The 23,011-nt window shown below is 36.6% G+C and overlaps 1 protein-coding gene across 2 annotated transcripts in view; it reads left to right on the forward strand.

Moving 5' to 3' along the window:
* Window positions 1-23,011, forward strand: part of LOC127653892 (neurobeachin-like protein 1) — a 111,714-nt gene that overhangs the window by 75,371 nt on the left and 13,332 nt on the right. For both annotated transcript variants that reach the window (XM_052140714.1, XM_052140713.1), the window contains 22 exons: window positions 101-260; window positions 1,514-1,602; window positions 2,200-2,769; window positions 4,275-4,450; window positions 4,678-4,966; window positions 7,126-7,437; window positions 9,542-9,691; window positions 9,847-10,004; window positions 12,463-12,587; window positions 12,734-12,857; window positions 13,022-13,170; window positions 13,298-13,431; window positions 13,674-13,775; window positions 15,210-15,305; window positions 15,392-15,516; window positions 16,336-16,476; window positions 16,667-16,797; window positions 17,850-17,959; window positions 18,298-18,415; window positions 21,897-21,994; window positions 22,556-22,672; window positions 22,890-22,979. In XM_052140714.1, coding sequence (XP_051996674.1) covers window positions 101-260; window positions 1,514-1,602; window positions 2,200-2,769; window positions 4,275-4,450; window positions 4,678-4,966; window positions 7,126-7,437; window positions 9,542-9,691; window positions 9,847-10,004; window positions 12,463-12,587; window positions 12,734-12,857; window positions 13,022-13,170; window positions 13,298-13,431; window positions 13,674-13,775; window positions 15,210-15,305; window positions 15,392-15,516; window positions 16,336-16,476; window positions 16,667-16,797; window positions 17,850-17,959; window positions 18,298-18,415; window positions 21,897-21,994; window positions 22,556-22,672; window positions 22,890-22,979 — 3,564 coding nt within the window. The remainder of the gene's footprint in view (window positions 1-100; window positions 261-1,513; window positions 1,603-2,199; window positions 2,770-4,274; window positions 4,451-4,677; window positions 4,967-7,125; window positions 7,438-9,541; window positions 9,692-9,846; window positions 10,005-12,462; window positions 12,588-12,733; window positions 12,858-13,021; window positions 13,171-13,297; window positions 13,432-13,673; window positions 13,776-15,209; window positions 15,306-15,391; window positions 15,517-16,335; window positions 16,477-16,666; window positions 16,798-17,849; window positions 17,960-18,297; window positions 18,416-21,896; window positions 21,995-22,555; window positions 22,673-22,889; window positions 22,980-23,011) is intronic.

Genomic DNA, 23,011 nt, shown 5'->3' on the forward strand with positions numbered 1-23,011 from the left:
GTTACTGCTTTGTTAACAGTACTATAGCATGTTCATAATATGTATAGTGTTGTATTTAAATACAAACTGTGTCAGTGTGTGTTTTTCTTTTTTTTTGCAGTTTTTTGAGCGAATGCTGAAGTGTGATCGTGTGTATGAGAAGAGTAAACAGAGATTGCGTTTGAGGGATGTGGGTTACTCTGGACTAAGTCTGCTGTTCTCAGATTTGCACCTCACCTCCACCCTCATCAAGTGCCTGCTTCATCAAGTGCTGTCCACAGGTCAGTCTGATTAACACCCTAATCCACCCACAGCTTTACTCGGCACTTAAGAGCTGCATACTAGTGCAAGTTCTTGTAATCTATGGCAGCATTTTCCCATATAGTTTTTTTTAATTTCACCAATATCTGGCACAGATCAGATTAAGTTTTATATGTGTGAACAGCAAAAACATACATGAGATCTGATTTTACTTCCGATTTGAAATGTGCTTCTAAATCCGATCTGATATCTGGTCATCTGGCCTACATCTAGGCCTAAACACTCATATCCAATTCTTGTCCTAATTCACTGTTTTCAGATTATATTTAGGGTGTGTTCACACTTGTAGTTCGGTTCTCTTGGTGCGGGCCAAAAAAGAAAATGATACATTTAATCCTGGTTCGCTTAGCGTTCACACAGGCATTTTTAACACCGAACATATCGATACAAAATCAAAGGCATTAGGAAAAAGTCACAACCTGCTTGGACAGCTTTTATGACGTATATTTTTGGACGGAACTTGCCGATCATCCAAAACAATGCTGGCTACTGGGCAAAATGTGCTCGTTATATTTATATATGTATATATTGTGGTATTTTTACCATCTGAGAACAAACAAAGAGCTAATAAAATGAGTAAAGGAGTCACAACAGCACCAGGAATTCCTCCGTTGCACACACAAACGAAGATATGCTGCAAGGACAGCTGACGGCGGTCAGTTAATTTGGAAGCGGACCGAGACCCACTATTCAGGCGGTCTCGGTCCGCTTGTTTGGTGAGCACTAAGGTTCGGGTAACAGCATTCACACTTGTTCAAATGAACTGCACTTACAGAGCAATCACACCAGAGATCGTTTTAATCGAACCAAACTGCCAAGTGTGAACACACCCTTAGGCTTGGTCTCATCTGCAGTTATTCAGGTGATGTTAGTGAATGCATTTACTAATTTATAATTATTTACTTATACATCTGCTGTATTAATGTAAACACAGTTGTTAGGTCTACAGAGAATTTAAACCGATGGGACAAAAACAAAATGTTTCTTTTAAAATATCTGTGAATTAGGCTTTACATTGGAAAGGCAGCTTAGATTAGTTCAGTTAAAAGTTATCGGTTGCGCAACATGTCAGTGTGGCTAAATGGTCTTAATGTAATAAATATTTTTTTTTTACAGCAAAATTTTTCATTTTTGTTTTTTTGTTTTGTTTTTGTTTGGTTTGGTTAAAAAAAACTTGCCTTCCATTTTAAACTTTTTACTCTTTGACCTGTAGATACATTGGTGAACTATAAAGACCTGATGGCTGTAGTTCAGCTGGCACATAAAGCTAGTCCCAGTGTACGTCTGACCATGTGCAAGAAGGTGAGTGCACATCCTTTATTTCTTACACACCAACATTGTTATTGAAAATTCAAAAACTGGCAGTTCAAAAAAAAAATTCAAGAGCTGTGCACTATACTGGCCTACAAAGGCAAAATAGAGGTATTATGCCAACACAAGCTTCAAAATAACTTGCTTTCGGTGTGGATTCTGCAGTTTTCACACCAAGTTTCTATGAATCAGAGTGTAGTTGAGCCAAACCTGTCCGTCTCATGACAGACCATAGTCTAAGAGACCCAATTGTCCACTTAATTTGAACAAAGTGTGCAATTACTGCATTCTTCCTTTGCACTGTAGTATATTCCTGAAGTTTTCTGAAACCGTATGATAGGTTTGTGAGAGGAACAGACTGAAATTTAAGTTGCTTTTCACTTAATTATAAGACAGAATTTTTACTTTTGGATAAAGTATTCTTTTAACAAAAAAAAAAAAAAATGAAATCTAAATTGCAAATTAAATGCACATTACAATGCAAACAAAAACAAAATGGAATAATAGAGAAAAAGCCTAGTCCAAATGTAGATGGACCAGCCACATTTAGCAGTCACTCTTCAGTCTCGTTTCCTTCTCTTCCTGCAGCTGTATACGCTGTTGCAGTGTCAGCAGGAAGCAGCGCATCAGATCGCCAGGCAGATGTGTTGGCAGGACACTTTGATGCGTCTGTTTGTTCGGAGACCTGGGAGCGATGGAGGTTCCAGTTCGGGCCGTGTCGGTGATGCAGCCAGTCTGGGGAGTTTCGAACTGAATCGCAGCAGTGGAGGAAACCGTTTTGAGCCACCTCTTGAGCGCAGAGCTCTTGGTGACATTGTGGGGAGACTATACGAAGAGCGAGACAGCGTGTCAGATGGCGCTGGAGACAGCAGGTCCATAGACAGTCTCGACAATGGAGACCTGATATCTCTGTCCGATACGCCCGGGGACATGCCGACACCCAAAGCGTGGTCTGGCAAAGCAGGGGTCTTGAGTTTGGACCTGTCCCAAGTGCATCACTTTAATCCTGTGGACAGTGGCAGTCAGACTCCTGGGAGCATGCCCAGCACTCCATCTCCTCTGGAGAATGCCAAACCTTATCCTGGAACTTCCTCTCTGAATGACGACAGCTTCCTCTTCAGTGATAACTTGTCACTGGGAGAGTCTTTTAACAACGAGGTGAGAATACAGATCTGAAATGTGTTTCCAAATGTGTGCAAGAGGAAAAAAGCTTCAAATTGTGCAGTCTTGTTTAAAGTTGTCAGTGTATGGAAAGTGTCTACCTTAATTTGTCATCCTCTGGCTTTTGTGAATGTGAACAATACAACAAATCCGACTTTTTTTTGTTTTCTTGTTTAATTAGGGCTGTCGATTTAACTTGATTTACATCAAGCTTGAATTGCTGCAATAGTAGGAACATTCTTTATGATGGAATTTATGTATGGGGGGGGGGGGGGGGTGATTAATTGCATACATTTTTTTTTTTTATACATTATCTTTCATGTAATTTGTAAGAAATGTATGCAATTAAAGGAATAGATCATTCTACCATTATTCACTTACCCTGATGCCTCCCAGATGTGTATGACTGTCTTTCTTCAGCAGAACACAAATTAAGATTTTTAGAAGAAGATGGAGCTCTGTCCGTCCTTATAATGCACGTAAACAGGTGTCAGGACTTTGACGATCCAAAAGTCACATTTAGGCAGCATAAAAGTAATCCACACGACTCCAGTCGATCAATGAATGTCTTCTAAATTGAATCGATATGTTTATGTAAGAAACAACATAACAGTTTTTAACTTTAAATCAGCACTTCTGTCCAGGGCTCTGATTCTATTTGAAATAGCCGAACTCTTGGGTGACATTCATTCTTCTGATGTAAATAAATTGCTTCAGAATTGTTGCCTGAACTCGCAGACGTATCTATGTCACACCATAGCTACATTGCTGGCAGGAAGAGCTTTTTAAAAGTTAATAACGATATTCAAATTAATAAACTATATAATTATTATAAAATGTAATTATTTTAATTATTCTAAATTACCTTTATTTGACTTAAGCAGTAGATATTGATATGTGATTAATTGCAATTAATTCGATTAATCGGCACATTATCTTATTAATTTAATAAAAAATAAAAAAATTGCTTGACATCCCTAGTCAAATTATAATTAGACTGAAATATTAATTCAAAAAGAGATAAAAGATGGGTTGCACTATTTGTAACTATTAAGGGCCATTCAGACCAAACACGTTCTTGGGTTAAAAAGCTAAATGTGGCGCTACACATTGAAGCTCGCTTTTAAAAGTTGACTTGTTTTTTCTTTTTCTTTTTTTTTCTGTAACTGTCTAAAACGTGCCGCTCCTATGCGAGGTGCTGAAAAAACAGCGAGATTCAGCACAACACTAAAAATGTATGTCTAGCTCATGTTCACATAGAAATACTAGATCATAAAGATCAACACAAAATGCATTCTGGGTGAATGGACGGCCCTTTATGGTTCATTCAAATGCTGTATGTAATAGAAAAAAATAATATAAGTATACAGTATAATGTGTCAGAAATGCATAAATGTCCTCCAGAAAAGTGGGGTGATGATGGCAAAACACTGTCAACGGTTTATCGATGATTTCAACCAACATCATTTGAATAATTGATGTAATGCTCTCTCGCCACCCAGCGTACGGAGGAGGAACTGGCGCATCTGCTGTTGGAAATCATCTTATGTGTGATGTTGAGGGGGGTGGAGGGCTCAGATGATGCCGCCTGGCTGGACAGGGGGCAGGTGTTCTCCGCCCTTACCAAACTAGGCACTGCCAATGAGCTGCTGTTGCCTGTTGACCACATCAAAATTAGGTGAGCGGAAACTCACCTGAATAAAACATTGCTGTAGTTATTGCTATGATAACCATTGCAATTTTAGGAGTGACTTTTGTTTTCCGTACACAAAGACTGCCAATCTACAGGTTTCGCTCCCACATTTAAATGCGGTTGTCACTCTGAAAACTTTGACTCCTATTTGACCATTTGTGTTAATTTGTAATTTTCTTTCTTTCATTCTCTCTCTCTTCCTCTATATCTAGTCTAATGGAGCGGATGTTGGAGTGGGCGGTGACGGACAACAGAGAGGCGACGACGGCAACGTTACCTCAGCATACAGAGAATGCTGTGCGCCTTCTTCACATTGTGCAAGACTTCCTGCAGGCTGAGGGTCTGGTGAATCCGGCCCTGTGGACTGAGAAGGTTCTGGAGGAGACAGTGACTCTGATGGATGGGCTGATGGTGTGGTATGCCGCAGGGACGCAGTGGCTTCAGCTGTCTCAGGTGGGGCTTCGGCTGCTGCTTGGCTTCATGGCACAGGAAGATCCTCAGGTGAGAGAGATAGAAATGCATTGATGCAGGTACTGATGTTGGGCCATCAATATCAGTGCTCATATACTGGTGGAATCATAACCACCTTAGACAACATTCATATGAGTGGTCGATCAGTATTGATGATTCTTACCAATATCCAATACTTTGGATGCATGTTACATCATATCGGTATCTGAAATTGAAAATATTATTGTTTATTCATTTATTTTTTAATTAACAGCATTGGTCTGATTAGACAAATATTGCATCCCCCCAATTCAAACAGTATACAATCTTTCTCTGACAAGTTTCATGATCACAAAGCAGTTATCCAAACTTTAGTGCCTGATTTCATGTTATGCAAGTGGAATAGACATTTAGAGTGAATATTTATAAAATTGTCCATTATATTGTTTATTGACAGTAACATATGTCTGCTGTTGTTTTAGGTAAAATTTGTATCCATGCTTTTTTTATCTGATATCATGCTGCATAATAGATTCTGTGACTTTGTTACACAAATGAGAAATGTATTATTAAATAAAATGCAGTATTTTATTAATTATACATTTTGCATAAAATTATTATTTTTAAATAATTTATTTCTAAGCTGTATTATCTCTATTTGATGCTCTTTGTTTTTTGAGGGAAATTATATTTAATTAGATATATTACATTTTGTAAATACAATTTTGTTGTACATAAATTTGAGAAGTGTATTAAATAAAATGTAATATATTAATTATAAATTAAAATGTCTTTATATTAATAATTTTTGTAAAATGAGTGCTAAGCTTTATTGTCTATTTGAGGCTGTTTTAGTTTTTTTTTCATGAAAATTAAATACATTATATATATATATAATTTTTATATGAGAGCAGGGTGACATGCAAGAAATATTTTCACAATAGTTTTATAAAGAAAATATTGCAATTTCCAATTACATTATCAACTCTCCTGCCGAGAGATCGGACACTATTTTTGCTTTATTGATTTTGCTGTAAAAATATATTCATTTATGGAAATTTGAAAAAAACAATTAAATATGTTTCTAAAATAAAACTGCACTTCAAACAAAATGAAAAGGCTATGAAAATAACAAAGGGGTAAAAAAAAATTCTATAACCACCTCCCCAAATCCAAACATTTACCATCTCAAACTTCTTCCACCGGCCCCATTTACCATCACAGAATTATATGTCTATGACAACAGGTGGAAAATTATCAATGCAAATTAAATATAAATGTTAATAATAATAATAGTAATAATTTAAATATAAATAAACCATCACTTCTGTAAAGTTCAACACAACCAACACAATTTGTACTTTCAGAAAACAACAGTTTGTTTACTTCATTTAGTCTCTGCTTAAATGAATAGAAAACACCAGGTTTCATATTAGGTGGAAGCTTAATAAATTCTCTTGTGTTCCCCAATTAATGTTTTCTAATATTTAATTCCATGGCCTGCAAATTTTTATTTTTTTTTGTATAATGGGTGATGAATACAAGTTGATGTCACAAAGCATTGTGTTTTGAAATGTTTTATCTCTCATTATATTTGCCTTAGTGACATTTCATAATAATGTATTTTTCCAACAGGCTGTATTTCCTTAATCCCATATATATGCCATTTTTATCTTGAGTCTAGAGAGTAAGTTATAGCTGGAGAATATAATGCTTTAGTCTGTAATTCTCATAAGCTTTTTATATATATATATATATATATATATATATATATATATATATATATATAGATATATATAGATATATATATATATAGATATATATAGATATATAGATATATATATGCCAATAATGTCATTATATATAAAAACAGTATGTGTATAATATGTATACTGTGAAAACTCATTAAATTTAGTTTATATAATAACTAAAATATTTTTTTATTATATTTAACCAAAATATATTATTTAAATGATCTAAAAATTATATTTATAGCTTTCACAGTTTTTAATTGAATGCTCTTAACTGTTGATTTAATATGGACAATACTAAACACACTGTCTTCAAAACTTCTAAGTGTTGCTAAAATGATTGGTACTTGTCAGTAATCGTCAACTGTTTTTAAATGTTTTCATTGATGCATCAATATTTCCTATGTTTATCTGGGTTAACATCAGTTTGTATGCTTAAGTGTTTGTTTATTCACTTAGGTGTGTGCCATGGCGACGGCAAAGCTGAACGGCATCTTGCAGACAAAGACGATTGACTCTCAGGATGAGGCTTGCTATCTTCTGGGTCGTGTGGAGGGTATCCTCAGGCGCTCTGTGTGCGAGGAGCGAATGGAGGAGAAATATTCATTTTTAGTGCCTCTGCTCCGGACCCTCCTGTCTAAAGTTCATAAACTCCTGTACATGGAGCTGCACCTCCCTTCTCTTCCTGACAATAATGGAAGCCCATCCTTCTTTGAAGACTTCCAGCTGTACTGCAGCTCTCCTGAGTGGAGGGTCTACCTCGACAAATATGTAAGAATCTCTTGGATGAGACTCAAGAGTGATTCTGTCTGTACTACCTGCTTTCAAAGTTATTATCAGAATTAGTTGGTTTGCTTGAGTCTGAAACCAAATTCAGTTGTCCCAATGATAGACATCAACCGATATTGATTTTATTTTACGACAAATAGTGATACCAATTATTTTTATGTTGAAGTGTCCGATAACTGATATATTTAAAGGAATAGTTCACACAAAATGATAATTCTCTCATCATATACTCACTCTTATGCCGTCTCAAACTTAAATGACTTTCTTTCCTCTGCAAAACACTAACAAAGATATTTTGATGGTTATATAATGTAAATACTGTATTTCAATACAATGCAAATCAATGGGGTCAGTCAATTTCAAGCTCCAAACCGGACATTACAGCAGCATAAAGGTAATCCATATGACTCGACTGGTTTAAATAAGTGTCTTCTGAAGCAATACAGAAGTGTTATTGATCTTCAAATCATCAATGCACTAAGGAGACTGTAGATGTCAAGATTTGTGTGGAAATAAAGTTATGTTTTGGTTTGTTTCACTCCCAAAACCAATCAGAAGACATGGATTAGACCACCGGAAGGAGTCGGAAGGATTACCCTTTCCCTGCCATTATGTCCTTTTTGGAGCTTGAACGTTTGTACACCATTGACTTGTACTATATAGATATATTAACACCACATCAGATATGTGTGTATTGTTTGTGTTCCATTGAGGAAAGAAACTCTTTTGAGTTTGAGATGACTTGTAAATGATGAGAATTATCATTTTCGGGTGAACCATTCATTTAAAGGGAATGCTATTTTTATCATTTAATTATCTTCCCTGAGGTCCACTGATAATGTTAGTCAAGTTTTTAGCACTAAAACTCATTAGTCAGCACTCATAGTTTAGTAATAAATTATAATTTTCGACCCTGTTCCTTGCCTTCTCTCAGAAAAGCTCGGTTTTTGCCTTGGATTTGTCCCTTTAAACTTCAATCCCCACTATTCTGATTGGCTAAAATCATACAGCCTCTCGAATATTAAGTCATATTTTAAATGCAGTGAGAAGAGAATGAAGAAGCTATAGCATGCATTATGTGTACAGCAATAAACACATAATATGCATTTTAAATATTGTAATTTATATATATATATTTATTGCATAATAATAAATATCCAGAACTGAGTGAAAGTTTTAGGCACTTGTGAAAACATGAGTTTTAAGTGTTTACAAATATCCCATTCCATGCAAGTTTATCTTTGTTTTTGATTAAAAAGCTAAAACCTCTACGTGTTAAATATTCTCACATCTGCATCACATCGGAGACGCCGGTTCGAATCTCGTTCAGAGTGGGTCGAGCAGGACCAGTTACATAAATTATGTAATATTATTAATGTTATGAAATAAGATACTTCACCTGTGAACACTACAGTTTCCTGTTGAATGCACAGTAGTGTAATGGCATTTTTTAACTGACCCTTTTTATAAATCTATTACCAATTATTTACAAAGTAAACATCTGTCAAAAACATCTGTAAAAACCAATTATAGGTCGATCTCTACCCAATACTTCAGGTTATTTGCACAGTACATTTTCAAAATTATTTTGTTGTCAACCAGAAAACAGTATATATTTATTTGGTCATGAACTGAACTGGGTTGCACATGAGTTGAACGTTAATCCTCTTTTCAAACTGACTTTGTTGAGTTTGGAATGCAGTTTTCACACTAGTTTCACATGAATCAAACTGTAAATGACTTCAAAAACTTCAAATTTAAGATGAAATTCAGTTTGCAACCCATTTTACTTATGTAATGATGTACTTATGTGTAAAATTGTAGGACAGAACATGATTATATCTATCAGAAATTAATCAGATTGTGAAAAGTGAAAGTCTTAATATGACTGTTGGTTAAAGGTCAGGAGTGGTAAAAGGCTTTAACAAAAAAACTTTTTTTATTAATTGGATTATATTTAAAAAAAAAAAAAAAAAGGATTCATTTTGATTTCATATTGAAGGATAAAACTTTCAAGTTTCCTTTTTCTAATATGTTTAACCATTGATGCGTTGTAGATGTTTAGCTTCATGGTTTTCTTTGTCAGATCATCCCATATATGAAGCAGTATGAGATTGAGACGTTCAGTCAGGGGCATGAGAACATGGCTCTCTACTGGAAGGGTTGTTACGAGGCCTTCATGCTCAATCTACACCGCAGAGACCGAGAGAGAGGAGAGAGCAAGATACACTTTCAGGTAAAACTGAATATACCTGCATATTAAATTTAAATTAAATTAGAGTTGGAATTAAATGGAGAATAACAAGATGCAAAGGTATCAGGCATCGAAGTGCCTTCTATATCCCACTTATGCATTTGTAAAGACATTTTTCATTCTTCTAACAACTTTAGGAGCAGTTTGTGGAGCCGTTCAATCGTCGTGGGAGACAGGAGAACTTAAGGTACAATAGCATGCTCAAACAAATCCACACGCAGAACAGCGCCATCCTCAGGCAGTGGAGGGCAGCTCGCAGAGGACTCTTTTGTGAAAGAGGACCCTGGGTGGACAAGTGAGTGTTCGGAGATACAAAATGAAGAGTTCGTACAATTATTAAGTAACTGCAACTTATACAGTTAAACTTAAACAAGTTTTATTCAATGCAATCATACTGCCGAATCACAAGGTGGCGACAGCGAGGAGAAATGTGATGAAAAGGAAGAGGAGAAGAAGCTAGTGGTGTGCTAAGCTAATAGACCAACCGGTTAGCTTGTGAGCTAACTGGAAAAAACAGAACAGATAAATGTTTAATTTCACCATTTTATATCTTCGGTTTAAAAATATGATCACATAATCCACCTTTTGAAAAAAAAAAAGTGTTGTTTAAAAAACAAAACAAGTGAATGCAATGTACACAGACACATTTTAACTACTTTATTTAATCTATTTTTTTAAATATTTTTTTATTACAGTAACATCAGTTTTGGGTTGTAATGAACTAACTTTAATATGGAGTACGTAAATCAGATTACAGAAATGTAGTTCTTGTAATTATATGACTAGATATCGATTACATTACCTGTCGGTCTTGACTTTCAAAGAATTGGAAATTATTTTACTGTATGCGTGGTAATGATTAAGTTGATACTTAATTGTCTCTGCTTAAAACACTTAAAATTAGATTTTCATCAAAACATGCAATAAGTAATAATCCGATGAGATAATTAGAGAGAATAAGATTACGTTACTGATTAAAATTTCAGATGTGAAATAAATACTGGAAGATATTAACATCTAGAGAAACATCTGTATATGGAAGAATATATTTAAGCAATATCACACGAACAAGAGTGCGATATGGCCCTACATCAGCACTGCTGTGATTCGGCCACAGGCCGAGTGCTGTAGGTAATTACAGCAGTGCTGATGTATGGCCATATAGCATGATTGTGATATTGCTTATGTACAACAGTGCAAAGAACAGGTCAAAAATTAGGAAATCTAAGTACGGTCATAAAAACGTGTTTGTGCTTGGAACTACTTTCTTATGCTACGAATCTGATTCTGCCATTGTTGGATGCGTCCAAACCTCTGTTAGTAATTCAAAAATGTCACTTTAGAAATAGTATCACGGCTTGTGCTCTTTCTAACAAGTCATTGGATAAACAAGGATAGACGTGTGTGTGTGTGTGTGTGTGTGTGTGTGTGTGTGTGTGTGTGTGTGTGTGTGTGTGTGTGTGTGAGAGAGAGTGTGTGGTGTGTGAGAGCATGTGCGATCACCTGTTGCCACACCCAGTCAGAGATGCTGTCAGCTTTTTCAGTGTAAAATAGACATCCGAGTGGGGGTATTCTTCTCTATTTCGCTGCAGCCAGTGCACAAGAGTCATTCACTATAGAAACAGCAATATCCTCCGCCATTTTAAACAGTATCTATCCAATGCGGGAACTCCGATTAAAGGGAAGCACGTGAGTTCTGTAATGAATCAATCAGTTGTGTCTCTCAGCATGAGCCTTAATCCTGAAGTTGTCCGTTTAAAGCTATTTCCTAGCTTTGGTAATGTATTACGAGCGATTACGGAGCGCTGTTCTATGTAAACAATGACTAACAGATTCACTTCACGTCACCAACTGGCTCATATTACACTCAAAAATTATCTTTTGCCACCACCTGCTGGCTAACATATGTAATTTCAAAAATAAAGACAGTAACTCTTAACAGATATGCACTGCTCTTATGCCTTAGTTTAGAATGGCACGAACACAAGTGGAGTGATACACACAGTGAAGCGTCCGAGTGCTGATGTGTCAGACCATCAGTGCTCGTGGAATGTCTCTTGTCCAATCAGATTCAGTATCTAATATACCACAGATACTGTGATGTTCACAATGCAGTAGGCTAACTTCTACAGCTAATACTTTAGTATATTCATTATTTGCTATTATTTCAGGAGCTCTGGTTTCCACAACAAGGACAGTTGTAGAGTATTTTGTAGTTAACCTCTTATTTAGTAGTAAATTAAGAAAATGTTTAACTTTTTTATAAATGTTTGAATATTATATAACATTTGGTTTGTTGAACTTTGACATGCTTTTGTCATTTTGCATATTATCAACTAGATTTATTTATATTTGTTGACTAAACTTAAATGCCATTTTAGTCCGCGTAAAACTGAATAAAATGAATGAATATGACTTGACGAAATCGTTAGAAGACTAAAACTATGTAAAAATACACACTGAATTTACCCAACACTGAATTGCATTTATTACAACAAAACACTTTGTGAGTACATTTTCTTTAACAATGTTGACAAGTAAAGATATTTTTCAGTCAGTAAATGCTCTGATGAATTCAGTCATTTCAGACCGTTAGTTTGTAAGTTTGTTAGTCTTTTTTGACCGTTTTGTTAAAAGGATCACTTCATTACAGTAATTTGTTTGTAATGTTAATGACCATAGTTGCACTGATTGTTTGTTTTTGTGTACTACCAGTGAGGACAACACAATAGAAACGTGTTCTTTGTTTACAGGCAGCAGAAGGACATGCACTGGAAGCTTTCTAGCGCTGAGAACTACTCACGTATGCGATTGAAACTTGTGAGGAATTACAACTTTGACCCTCACAGAGAAGCAAGCGCACTGAGAGACAATCTGGGTAAAGATACACATAATCAAACAGTGTCACCTGGAACTTGTCATGAGCGTTGTGTGGTATTTGGAAATTAAGAAGTGTTTGTGTGTGTGTGTGTGTGTGTGTGTGTGTGTGTGTGTGTGTGTGTGTGTGTGTGTGTGGTACTGCAGGTGTGCAGCACCCGCAGATAAACACGGAGTCACTGCTATTGGAGGCCGTGAAACAGGTGAAGGTCAGTGACTTTGAGGACGACATCCTGGAACTCTTAGAGGAGGATCCCACATCGGCCAGTCAGTGAGTTACATTGTAGATGGACAGTAGCAGTAGCCAATGGAACCAATGCAAAAACACACATATAGTGATACAGAATAATCAGTGCAATTATTTGTAAATACTCTCAGATTCAAGATTTCTGGAGCAAGATTAATGTTCTCTCTATCTTTTTGTCTTTCTATGAGGGCTGATTCCGAGGAGGTGGGTCAGAAGGAGAAGTTGATGATCTCAGAGGACTGTGAGCTGGTCACGGTGGTGGACGTGTATCCGGGCCGTCTTGAGCTCACCACACAACACATCTACTTCTATGACAGCAGCACCGAGAAAGAGGAGGGTGAGGAGAGGGGAAGTGATGATATTAATGGGACAGTAGGATATTTAGCAGTTTAAAAGACACAGTATGCAGTAAGAAGTCATTTATGTGGTGAAAGTGTTGATATTGAAGCACTTTGTTTTCTCAGGTGTTGGTCAGGACTTCAAATGGCCGTTATCTCAAATCAGAGAGATCCACTTGCGCAGATATAACCTCCGCCGCTCAGCTCTGGAAATCTTCCTCATTGATCAGACCAACTACTTCCTCAACTTCAAAAAGGAGGTCAGGAATATTTCAACATTAGTCCAATTAATCTTTTTAGTCTCTTGCTTTCATAGATGCAATCATCTTTTTTTTATTCATCTTCTTTCATTGTCATAACATCATGACTTAACTGGAATTTAGAGGTTTCATATTTTTTCTGTTCTCACTGAAAAATATTTAGGACATTGATTTACATCTCATCTCTCTTGTTGCACTTGTTCTGTCTCTGATGATTGGTTGTTTGTTGGTTTGATTGACAGGTGCGCAATAAAGTGTACAGTCGGATGCTGCTGCTTCGATCTCTCTCACTGCACGACACACACTCACCTCAGGAGCTCCTCAAAGCCTCTGGACTTACACAGGTAACTGCAAACACAAAAATATGTCTAAAGTCCTTTTCACACCAAACACTAAGCTTCGACGCGATTTCTCTCTGCGATTAACATTTTTTACGGAAATGTTGGATTCCTGACGAGCCCCTCACACCTGGATAGAACTTTTTTTCGCCGAATTGCGCGCCAACAAAACAAAGTATTTTTTTACGGTGAGTGTGTCTAAAAATTTATTCTTCGCCCTGTGAAGAAACACCCTGACCAATAAAATATGTGTGGAGCATCTGCAGTTCCATATCCAGCAGAAGATATGTTGCTAAACCACAGAAAGCTGTTTTGGCCACTGATATTAAATGCTGAAGCAGTGAGGACACTCATTTCATTTGCATCAAATGCATTAAAAAGGAAAGAAAATTTAACCACCCCTCAGACTGTGTACACATGATAAGACTGCCAGTCAACTTGTCCAGCAGGTGAACTGAAATAGTTTGTGAAGTGTCTCGAATGTTTTCTTTCTCGTTAAGCAAATCAACAACAAGCACTTCATCGCTGCTGCAGCTTTTAGAGAAATCAGTTTTCTTTCTTCTATCTTCTTGTCAAGTACTTCTTCTCATAGTCCATCATGGGTGGAGAGCAGACCAGTTCAAAGGTGTGCAAAGCCACCTAATGTACCGGGGTAGAATTGCTTGTCGATTAGCTCCACCTATTGTAAAGGCTTGAATGTGCCAACGGCAGTCTTTTTCTTTGCTTTCAATGGGAAAGGGCCATTTGATGGTAATTCGCTTCTCATTATCGTGTCACGTTTGATGTGAAAAGGCCTTTAGTGGCTGGTCAGACTGAAAGTGTTTTGCGTTAAAAATGAACGATCTCAATATCTGTTTTTTAAATCCCAAGATCAACTTTTTACTATATGCGCAATCCTCTACTACGACGTGTGTAAATCACTCCAAATTTTGCACTAGGCGACTATAAATGTCTGTGATTTTCCAGAGGCTAATCATAGATCAGATTTCACTCACCAATGATTGATTGAAGAAGTTCATGTTAAGAGTAAAAGTTTGGTTTAACTCATTCCTTGTAGTGTGTGTCCAAAGATGAGGTCCACGTACTCCATTTTTCATTGAATAATGTTTCTTTTAAACTTTTCTGTTCTTATCTGTTTCTGCTCTAATAACGTTTCTGTTCTTTACACTCAGTTGTTGATCAAAAACAGCAAAACATAAACATTTAATTCTAATCATGAATAGCACGATGCGGTAAAGAAGCCATTTGAGTCCTCACTCGTTAACGTGCTCATTTAGAGATAAAACTTTACAGAACTGCTTGTTTTCTTAAAGAGATAGTATCGATTTTTAGTATGTGTTCTACAAATCAATCAATTCCACTGTAATGATAAACTGCCGTTAACATTTGAAGGTGATTTGTTTTTGTTGACAGGCAACCTCTCTCTTTTTCTTTCATCAGAAATGGGTGAACCATGAAATCTCAAATTTTGACTACCTGATGCAGTTGAACACTATTGCAGGGAGAACGTATAATGATCTGGCTCAGTATCCTGTGGTGAGTTGCGTTTTCAGATTTCAGTGTGGCCACATATCACCTATCATTGCAAAATGTACTTACATGATTTCCTTTGGTGTGTTTAGTTTCCCTGGATCCTGTGTGATTACACGTCAGAAGAGCTGGATCTGTCTGATCCACGTGTATTCAGGGATCTCTCTAAACCGGTGGCTGTACTAAATGAGAGGAATGCCAAAGCTGTCAGAGAAAAGTGGGTTTCTCTCTCTCTCTAGAAAGCACCACTATTGTTTAGCAGGTTGTAATGTTATAACCATAGCTTTTTAGTAGGGAGGCACCGGTCTGAACATTTTGGGCCAATACCGATATTTTGCCATTTACCTTAATTGTTCATCAGATCACTGTTTTTGTAAGGTGATATGCCTTAAGATTGTACAAGGTACAAAAGCTTCTATATATTGTGGCTATTAGTTTTTACGAAGTATGTCACTAACTAATTAAAGATAAACTATACGTTTTTCATATGTGTTTTCATGCTATTAACCAATATGCCAATGGTTCTAATTTGGTCAATAATTGGTTGATAAATATCGGCAACCGATACATTGCCACATCCCTACTTTGTTTCAAACCTAATTGAACTGCCTACCTTGGTAACACGTTTAGGAATCATTAGTGTACTTCAAATGGGAAACATTTACCAAACAATAGGCTAAAATCTACTGAAACATTTTATTAAAGACGATTTGAAAGGTAAATAAATTGAAATTTTATTCTGCACTGAAAACTATTGTTAAAGTGTTCCATTAAAAAAAAAAAAAGCTCCATTTCACAAGTCATTTTCATGTTGCTAAGACTGAACGACAGTAGAATTCATTTAAATCAGTCAATTATGAGGTTTACATGATGTTAGGATACTGTCTTAAAAGGTAGCTGTCTAAGTAGGCTGTAGACTGCACAGAAGCTCACTAGGGTTTGAAACAGAGCATACATCTTGATTTTTGAAAGTGATTTTGTGGAAGAATGCAACTGTTGGTCCTACCTGGTATTTGTTTTCTACTCTGATCTGCAGGTACGAGAGTTTCGAAGACCCCACTGGCACCATTGACCGTTTCCACTATGGCACTCACTACTCAAATGCTGCTGGAGTCATGCATTACCTCATCAGAGTCGAACCCTTCACGTCCCTACACATCCAATTACAGAGTGAAAGGTAAATTACTTTGCTAGTAATTCACTCTTGCTGTCATGGAGTTGTGAACGTTAGAGTCTGCATAGTACACCAAACTCTCATACTAAAGAAAAATCATGTTTTCCAGAAAATGTCCCCTTTAAATCAAAATAAAGTTGGTACAATATTGGTCTGACTGTCTGGATTTGGTCTGACTGTTTGTCTGTCTCAGGTTTGACTGTGCTGACCGTCAGTTTCACTCCATTCCGGCTACCTGGCAGACCCTCATGGACAACCCCAATGACGTCAAAGAGCTCATCCCAGAATTTTTCTACTTCCCCGAATTCCTGGAGAACCAGAATGGTGAGCAGACACAGAACAGAGGGTTTTCTAAAACACACCAGATTTTAACCTCTTCAACTCTGCGGACCCGGTAGAAGGTCCATGTCCGCTGCCAGGAGCGTGTACTAAGTTTAGGATTACAAAATAAATGTTCCCGGATCCACAAGTCAGGCATATATGGTACCATTTGAAAGCTTAGAACCTCAGCTTTTACAGAACTCCATTACTTTTGCATTTAGGTTAAACAAACGAACAAAATAATACCTGAAAACCTCTGTGTTGTGAATGAGTGCCACCTTTTGGCAATGATATAGAAATACGTTGTTTATTTTGTTGTGATGACACCACAGTTTGAATGTTTATCCAAAGAATCACAAAGTGAAATATGAGCTCTGTAAGACAATAAAGACAATTGTCTTATGTCTGCACTTATCACTGCTTCTGCAAGCCCCAAATAGCCACTCACTCTATATCAACACTTCCATTAGGATGTTTTCTTTAAAATGAGCCATTGTTTACTTGTCTGTAAACTTGCTTGGGCAAATAATCTAATGTTTTGTCTAAGAAGTTCAGAACAAAGTATGCAGTCCAGTAGAAAAACCATGATATACAAATCATTGTCAAAATTATCAAATATTGATGATGAAATGTTCTTCATTGCAAAGCTGAGGCTCTCTGCTTTGCATTGACACCATAATTGAGCTTCTAGATAACTCAGAAGCTAAGCTATTCAACTAAACATTGCGGTAGGTTAATACACTCTAAATATACACGTGTGATTATCTGCATTGGAGTGCCACCTACATTTCAGATCTGTATATTATTATAGAACGTGATAGAGGAAAAATACATTTTCCTAGTACTTGCAGCCATCTACTGTTATGAAATAAGACTTTTTGCAGGGAGATAGAGCAAACAAAGCCATTTTTTCCCCTGCAATATTAGAGGGAGGAACAAAAGAATGACTGCTTTCAAATAGACTTCTCAAACAGTCTCAGTCACTATTTTACCTACTTCTCTTCTACTCAAATGCCTTTATATATGTATTAAATTATTCTCTCTTGCTATTGTAGGATTTGACCTAGGTCGTCTGCAGATCTCTAAGGAGAGGGTAAATGATGTCATCCTGCCTAAATGGGCTAAATCCCCTGAGGATTTTATCTACAAGCACCGCAAAGCCCTGGTGAGTCAATTTCTGATGACCTCATCACAGTTTTTCCCACTAACCTCAATACAAAACCTTGGAGGAACGTGTAATTGAATACAGGCTTCTTTTAATGTCTGTTGCTCTGTTTGTCACAAATCCTTTGCCACTTCTGTGCTATTAATGGCTAAAAGAGTGAAAAATAGCCTTGTGAAAGGTTACAAAACTAGAACTGCAAAAATAGATTCCTCTCTTGAGCAAAAGGCCAGATATTGACTGCTGGTCTCATGTTTATACTATTAAATATATAGGAAATAAGTGTTTAAGTATATCACATGACTTTTTTTTATGCAGATGATGTATCTCTCTCTATGCAGGAATCAGAGTATGTGTCCACCCATCTGCATGAATGGATTGATCTGATATTTGGTTATAAACAGCGGGGCCCAGCAGCAGTGGAGGCCCTTAATGTCTTCTATTACTGCACATATGAAGGTATGATATAAAGACCAGCAAGCTAAAATTAAATATCACCCATTATTAAAATTTATAATTGATAAAATCATCTTGCATTTTAACCAAAGTTTAACTGTAGTATTTGTTGTAAGACCATAGTAATCTCAGGTAAGTCTGTGGAAAGCTCTTCATGCATCCGTCGACATTGCAAGTAAATTACTCGCAAATGCAACCAAATTTCATGCTAAGCGACTAAAATATATATTCGATTTGCCAAGACGAGGTAATATTTAGATTTTTAGAGCTTAAGTTGTGTAGTGGCGAAGAACTTGAGCACCACAATCCTTTTACTGAATAAGAATCTTGTGATTTAAGAAGCTGTATTCAGCCTCATATTTTACATTGTGTTGTGTCTCATGAGTGTGCATTCTGAAGGAAATTGACCTCATCTGGCTGCAGTGGGTCCAGATCTGTTGTGATCACGCTGTTACCATAGCTTTATTTTAGCTGTGAAATGGCATTGACATTGCATTTAGTGACATCAACTCTGACTTTGGTCAAACCTTTCCCTGGACTGTTTTCACAATATTCTCCATGATTAATATATATATATATATACACACACAGTTGAAGTCAGAAGTTAACATACACATTAACCAAATACATTTAAACTCAGTTTTTGACAATTCCTGACATTTAACTGTCTTAGGTCAGTTAGGATCACTACTTTATTTTAAGAATGTGAAATAATAGTAGAGATAATTATTTCATCATATTCCCAGTGGATCAGAAGTTTACATATACTTTGTTAGTATTTGGTAGCATTGCCTTTAAATTATTTAACTTGGGTCAAACGTTTTGGGTAGCCTTCTACAAGCTTCTCACAATAAGTCCATTCTTCCAGACAGAACTAGTGTACTGGAGTAAGGTTTGTAGGCCACACTTTTTTCAGGGCTTTGTGATGGCCACTCTAATACCATTACTTTCACACTTTGTTTTCCTTAAGCCATTTTTCCACAACTTTGGAGGTATGCTTGGTGTCATTGTCCATTTGGAAGACCCATTTGCGACCGAGCTTTAACTTCCTGGCTGATGTCTTGAAATGTTGCTTCAAAATATCCACATAAATTTCCTTCCTCCTGATGCCATCTATTTTGTGAAGTGCACCAGTCCCTCCTGCAGTAAAGCACCCCCACAACATGATGCTGCCACCCCCATGCTTCATGGTTGAGATGGTGTTCTTTGGCTTGCAAACCTCACCCTTTTTCCTCCAAATATGACGATGGTCATTATGGCCAAACAGTTTTTTGTTTCATCAGACCAGAGGTCTTTGTCCCCATGTGCACTTACAAACTATATTCTGGCTTTTATATGGTGGTTGTGGTGCAGTGGATTCTTCCTTGCTGAGCAGCCTTTCAGGTTATGTTGATATAGGACTCCCTTTACTGTGGATATAGATACTTGTTTACCTGTTTCCTCCAGCATCTTCACAAGGTCCTTTGCTGTTGTTCTGGGATTGATTTTTGATTTGGACCAAACTATGTTCATCTCTAGGAGATCGAATGAGTCTCATTCCTGAGCGGTATTATGGCTGCGTGGTCCCATGGTGTTTATACTTCTGTACTATTGTTTGTACAGATTAACTTGGTACCTTCAGGCATTTGGAAATAGTTTTTTTGTTTTTTTTAAGGTCTTTGCTCATTTATTTTTTCTGTATCAAACGATTCAGTCCGATTTGAACTAGTTCATCTCATTCACTAAAAAGAACAGTCACTAGACCATATTGTAAATAACTAGAAGGTTATAATACCAGAGTTGGTGTTCTGGGCTTATAAACTATCACACAACCACAGGATGTACAACAGATTTATGTGCCAATGCTGGATAATTTTCTAACGTCAGTATTGATAGTAAAAGAGTAGTTAAATAATTGATGCTGTGTTGTTGTACTGAAGAGACGATAATGAAATCTGCTTCTTTTTTACCGATGCAGTCTTTATTGTCTCCATGTAAACCTCTGTTCATATGTACTGCATAACCTCCTGTGATGTCTTTATTTATTTGATTCTATAGGCAAAGTTTCATAAGCCATGCTGAATGCTTGATCTGCTTGTTTGTTTACTATGCACTGCTAAGAAAGAGAATAATCTCTGACAAGAACGAAGAGTAAAAGGCGTTTTATTTTTTCAAGATTAAACAAGATGCAGTTTTGGTGCAAAGAAAGTTGAAGTAGCATTTTCCCAGCATCTTTCATCTTTCTGCTGGTTGTGTAAAGTTTGTGGAGGGTGGTGTGTCAGACAGCGCTTAGGACTGTTCTTGTCATCGCCTGATTTCATTCACTCTGCCTGTGCGACTGTGTGTGATAAAACAATAGCAAAATGCGTCAAACGGTAAAACTATATGCGTTCAAACCAATGAGTTTATGATAATCCGAATTAATGATAATATGTTGACATTTATTGCCAGCCTGTAATATAAAGCAGCATAGCTATTTTGTATAGCTGAAATAGCTGGAAGTGGCTTATACCGGAAGTGGTCCACATTCAAGGTTGATAATGGCGGCGCTCTAGTTTAAAAAATAAGGACGATATGCTCAACAATTTTACACGCATTTATAAAATTTTCTTGGTAGCACTTTACTGTAAGATTGTATTTGTTAACAAACTAGTGAGCAATACATTTACAGTAATTATTAATCGTTAACCAATTATAAATGGTTAATGTTGATTTTATTATAGAATACATTTTTAAAACAAATGTGTATATTATAACCTTAGTTAATGCATTTTAAATTAACTTGAACTAACAATAAACAATAGTATGTTTATAAAGCTTTATAAATGCAGTTAAAACAAGGTTGGTAAAGTTTGTCAAGATACATTTTGATGTTTTTTAAAGTTTTAAACATAATGTTTCTACAGGCATACAGCCAGTCAGGCAGACATAGATAGATAGATAGATAGATAGATAGATAGTGAGTGAGTGAGTGAGTGAGTGAGTGAGTGAGTGAGTGAGTGAGAATCTGCGTTTTGTGGGTTTGTTTGCATTTGAATTTTTGACAATTGGAGTTTGAATTAACAAGCATTCTGTTGTCCTATTTGAACATTGTCAATGTAAGTCTATGGAATTATTCCTACTTTTGATCATCTCCTGTGCGAAAACCATAATTCCAATCAGTTCGAAATGACATGGTACACCATTCCAGAACAGTCTGAAGGTCTGTGCCAAGTTTGGTGTATGCACTGTAGCTTACAAGCTCTCTATGAGGAGTTAGTGTTACAAATTTTGGTCTTGGTTTAAGGATTTTGAAAAAACCCTAAACCTTGTGATAGTTCATGAGACCTAATGCATTAACTAATGTTAACAAATACAACCTCATTGTTACCATGTTACTTTATTTGTTGCTCTTTAAATGATTCTGGGTATTTTTATAGGTTTGTTGTTTCGATCTGAGTAGTTCGTATTGAGTTGTTTGAGACATTTAAATTAGTCAAAACTGCTCTGACTTGGGTTTTTTTAGGAGCTGTTGATCTGGATGCTATCACAGATGAGAAGGAGAGAAAAGCTCTAGAAGGAATGATCAGCAACTTTGGACAGACACCCTGCCAGTTACTGAAGGTAACACATTATGATTTCTCTTTAGTGTAATTAGGCTTTGTTCACACATCCAATCTGTTTTGAAAATCTTATCTTTAGGGCTGACTGATCACACTAACATTTTGCAAGTAAAGAAATCGGATCTGAATGTTCATATGGTGTATTCTATGTTCTGTGGATCTACAAAGTTTGCATTTAGGGCTGCCGAAAGTACTGATACATTGGTACCAAGTCAATATTAAAATGTAACCGTACCAGTCTTTCTGCATTACCAGAAGTGTGAGTGTATTTGGACACAGTTATGGACATATGTGCAGTGTCTCAATGAATGAATAAAACTAATTGAAATCTGACACATTCCAAAAAATTTGGATTTCAAACCATACATGGATGTGGTTTGGATTGAGTTTGTTAACAACATACTTTTTTACTACATAACAATTAACTGCTTTTGGGTCAGATACAGGAAAACATTTGGTGCTTGACACAACCATCCATCTTAATGCATATGTGTGTGTGTGTGTGTGTGTGTGTGTGTGTGTGTGTGTGTGTGTGTGTGTGTGTGTGTGTACGTTTGCTTAGGAGCCTCATCCTGTGCGTCTCTCTTTGGAGGAGCTGGTGAAGAGGAGATCTCGTCTGGACTCCTGTCCTCTCAACATCTTCGAGCACCTGACTGAACTCAAATCGTTCTTCGTTGAGGTGACTGTTCCTCTAACTGTGAATCAGTAGATGTTGCTTTAAGTTCCTGTAACCGGTAGAATATGTCACTGACAACGCCATGGTCGTGGGTTTGATTCCCAAGGAACACACACACACTGATAACTGCATACCTTTATTTTACTGTACATCTTGTAAAATGTAAATGTATTTGTAAGTTACAGGTTTAGAATGCTGGAATTTTACATATGTGTTTCAGGGCATCAGCGACAACGTTCCTCTGGTTAAAGCCATTGTCCCCAAGAACCAATCACATTCCTTTATCTCACAAGGAAGTCCAGATACTCTGGTAAGTCTTGAGCTAAATTAGCCACTTATTAC

Source organism: Xyrauchen texanus, chromosome 13, assembly GCF_025860055.1.
Source record: "Xyrauchen texanus isolate HMW12.3.18 chromosome 13, RBS_HiC_50CHRs, whole genome shotgun sequence".
Lineage (NCBI taxonomy): Eukaryota > Metazoa > Chordata > Actinopteri > Cypriniformes > Catostomidae > Xyrauchen > Xyrauchen texanus.